This window comes from Polyergus mexicanus, unplaced genomic scaffold, assembly GCF_030449975.1.
Source record: "Polyergus mexicanus isolate NDT 795.1 unplaced genomic scaffold, iyPolMexi1.0 SCAF_17, whole genome shotgun sequence".
Classification (NCBI taxonomy): domain Eukaryota; kingdom Metazoa; phylum Arthropoda; class Insecta; order Hymenoptera; family Formicidae; genus Polyergus; species Polyergus mexicanus.
The window spans coordinates 4237129-4240605 of record NW_027223337.1 but is presented as its reverse complement, the minus strand read 5'-3'; the positions used below and the strand labels follow the sequence as shown (position 1 = coordinate 4240605).

The window sequence follows — 3477 nt, the reverse complement described above, 5'->3', positions numbered from 1 at the left end:
GGCGATGGGGTCGTGGCTGAGGCCCCTCCCGCCGAACCTCTCCCGGCCCAACGGCCGGTTAAGGCCAAGTCCCGGAAGGGGGGTGGGAGAAAGGCTGCGGCCCCTCCCGCCAACCCCGACCGGGCCTAGCGGGCACCCCCTGCGGCGCTCCCTCCCGCGCGAGCGAGGGAGACGTGGGCGCAGGTGGTGCGGAGGAAGGGGGGTGGAAGCGGGACCCGCAAGAGACCCGCCCCACCCCAACTCCCTCCCCCGGGGCCTGGAAGGCCGTCCGGTAGAGGGAGGAGAGGGGCGGTCCCCACTCAGGCCGCCACAGCGGGAAGGGCGAGGGTGCGGAGGCCCCGGGTCCGGCAGCGGTCATGCTGTCGGCACCGGAGGGTGCGGGGCTGTCCGTGGACGCGGCGATGGTCAGGGCCCGGGAGCGTATAAACCTCCCGGGTCTGGGCATCGCCGACTCGCGTGTTGGGGGGCCATGAACGGGGGGATCCTGATTGAAATCCCCAGGCCAGTCAGGGCCCGCGAGGAGGACCCGGAGCCTCCCACATCCGCCGAACTGGCGGACAGGCTAGCGGAGAGTCTTAGGGGGGTCCTTGAGGGGACTGGGGTCCGGGTTGCCCGGCCCACTAAGTTCGCGGAGATGCGACTTAGAGGGCTGGACAGCTCGGTGACCCTCGGGGAGGCGCGAGAGGCCCTCATGGCCCTCGGGGGGTTGGGGGGCGGGGATCTCCGAGTCGGGGAGATTCGGAGGTTCTCGTCCGGCCCGGGGACCATGTGGGTGCGGGCTCCCGCGGTCTTCATCAGGAGGCTGGCGGTGGCCGGGAGGGTGCGCGTGGGGTGGACGTGGGCACAGGTGGAGGTGCTCCGCGCCCGCCCCCTGCAGTGCTTCCGCTGCCTGGCGATCGGCCACGTCAGGCAGCGGTGCACGGGAGGGGAGGATCGGTCCGGGCTATGCTACCGGTGTGGCAAGCCCGGCCACCTCGCAGCTCGGTGCGAGGGGACCCCGAATTGCCCGATCTGTTCGGGACTCGGGCTCCCCGCCAAGCATCGCTTGGGGGTAGGGGTGTAACCCCTCCCTTCGGGCGGGGAAGGGAAAGGGGGGAGGCCACCCGAGGTACCTCGGGGAGCCTTGGGCCGGGCGCAGGAGCCCGATCCCTCCGGGGCGTGTTCCGTCCCGGAGCCCTCGATTGCCCAAGGGGCAGGTGGGAAAGGGGGTGATCAGAAGATGGAGGTGGAATAGCCCCTACACCCTCTGATCACCCGTTGGAGGAAAGCGCCAGAGGGCGCGCCCTGAGGTAAAGTTACGGAGGAGGGGCGCTGGAAAGCGCATGTGTGGCCCGGCGGTGGTTGTAGAGCGTAAGCACATCCCGCCGTCGGGCCGGGAAGCGCCAGGTAGGAGCCTGGCGCCACGGGGGAGGGTTTAGTGAGTATTCCCCGGGCCGTTTGTTTAAGCCCGGGGGGAGTCCCACATACCCCTGCCCACTGAAATGTGGGCAGGAAATGCGTAAAGGCATTTCCCCTCCCTGCTAAGGCTAAAAAAAAAAGTGGCAAGCAGGTAGGCTGTGGTGGCCACTAGCGAACTCGTCGAACTCTATTGTGCTTCTAAATGATAAGTAGCCAAGGCAAACGTGTCTATGGTAGGATCTTCCAAACGAGAGTGAGTGTCCAAATCTGGAATGCAGACCTCGAAAAGGTACTTGCTCCTCGCTTGATCAAGGTGCCATCGACGGATGGTCGGGGTCAGCACCGATTAATGAGTCGCGAAATGTAGATTATGAGTCGATCGTGATTTATCGATGTTTCGCGCGAATCACCGTAAGATGTATGACTTTATCGGCAAGGAAGCGAAATAATGCACGCGAATTTCAATTCACGAAAATACAATTACAAGTGTTGGACAATTAATTAATGAACATAGAGTTAATAGTTACGGTCTACTTTATTCGACGGCCAGAACGGAAGAGAGATATTACATGCAAGCCGCGATTATAAAATGGTAAAGAATCGGAAGACGGGAAAATAGCGCGCGCATCTAAGAACTAGAAATACACTAGTAATAGGGGCGTGCAAAGTTCAAATAAAAAATATTAATAACCAAAGCCAAGAGTTATAATTTGCTTCGCTTAATCTATGCTAACACACCTCCTCGAATTATAATACTTAACTTAATCCTAAACGCTCACTCAAAATCTTATGTTTAGAGTGGGGTAACGCCTTTGTAAATATGTCCGCTAACATTTCGCTTGTCTGTAAATAATTCACACAGATGACCTTCTCTTCTATCTTTTCGCGAACGAAATGATGACGGACGTCTATATGTTTTGTCCTCTGATTTGTAACGTAATTTTTTGCCGTAGCAATTGCACCTGTGCTATTACATTTTATACAGATAGTTTCATCTTTATCCGTGCGCGCAATTTCTTTTGATAATTCACGTAGGCAAATGGCTTCTTGACATGTAAAGGACAGGGCTATATATTCCGCCTCTACTGTAGACAAGGCTACGTTTCTTTGCTTTTTACTAAACCAAGTAATTGCGCCCCCGCATTTAGTGAACACACTACCTGTAATTGACTTTCTATCATTTGGGTTTTTAGCCCAATCCGCGTCGCTGTAACCTATTAATTCGTGACTTTGTTTCTTATTGTAAGTTAACTTATTATTAATTGTCCCTTTTAAGTATCGCATTACACGCTTTACAGCTGACCAATGTTGTTTTTGGGGGTTTTTGCAATATGATGATAACGTATTTACAGTATATGCAATGTCGGGCCGCGAAATTTGACTTATGTATAATAGACTGCGCACAGCTTCTAAATATGGTACTCTTTTCATGTACTCTTCACTTTCGTTTTCTTTGCATATCACAGAACTGAGTTGTGATTTTGCATTAACTTCTATTGGAGTTTTTACGACATGGCAGTCAGACATTCTAAATCTGTCGAGCATGCGGAGTATATACGGTTTTTGATGTATTGATAGCGTTCCTTGTTCGTAGTTTCTTTCTATCTTCATGCTCGAAAATTCGGAAACTTCTCCCAAATTTCTTATTTTAAATTGTTTCTGCAATTTTTCCTTTTATTTCTTCTTTATCCGTGCTAAATATTAACAGATTGTCCACATACACAGCAACTATCAAGATTTTCTTCCGTTTTTGATACATATATATACATGGATCAGACTTTAATCTTTCTAATCCCTTTTTTCTCAAAACGGTATCAAGTTTGATATTTCAGTTACGACCACTTTGTTTGAGCCCGTATTTCTGTGAATTCGCTACTTAAATATTCCCTACCATTGTCTGTACGCAATATTTTTATTTTACGTCCGGTTTGATTCTCTACTAATGCTTTAAATTCTTTAAATTTATTACATGCCTCGCTTTTATTTTTAATAAAATATACAAACATCTTTCACGAATGATCGTCGACGAATGTAATAAAATATTTAGCTCCACCTATTGATTCGACTGACATAGGTCCA

At 51.5% G+C, this 3477-nt stretch overlaps 2 protein-coding genes across 2 annotated transcripts; one reads left to right on the top strand and one right to left on the bottom strand.

Moving 5' to 3' along the window:
- The first annotated feature begins 469 nt into the window (after nucleotides 1-469).
- Nucleotides 470-1063, top strand: LOC138940536 (uncharacterized). Its single transcript, XM_070309522.1, has one exon. The coding sequence runs from the start codon at nucleotides 470-472 to the stop codon at nucleotides 1061-1063; it is 594 nt and encodes a 197-aa protein (XP_070165623.1).
- Nucleotides 1064-2154: 1091 nt separating this feature from the next.
- On the bottom strand, nucleotides 2155-2925 carry LOC138940535 (uncharacterized). Its single transcript, XM_070309521.1, has one exon. It carries the CDS (start codon nucleotides 2923-2925, stop codon nucleotides 2155-2157), a length of 771 nt encoding a protein of 256 aa, XP_070165622.1.
- Nucleotides 2926-3477: the final 552 nt, after the last annotated feature.

Coding starts and splice junctions, on each gene's coding strand:
- LOC138940535 (XM_070309521.1), bottom strand. CDS start 2,925: ATGTCTGACTGCCATGTCGTAAAAACTCCAATAGAAGTTAATGCAAAA.
- LOC138940536 (XM_070309522.1), top strand. CDS start 470: ATGAACGGGGGGATCCTGATTGAAATCCCCAGGCCAGTCAGGGCCCGC.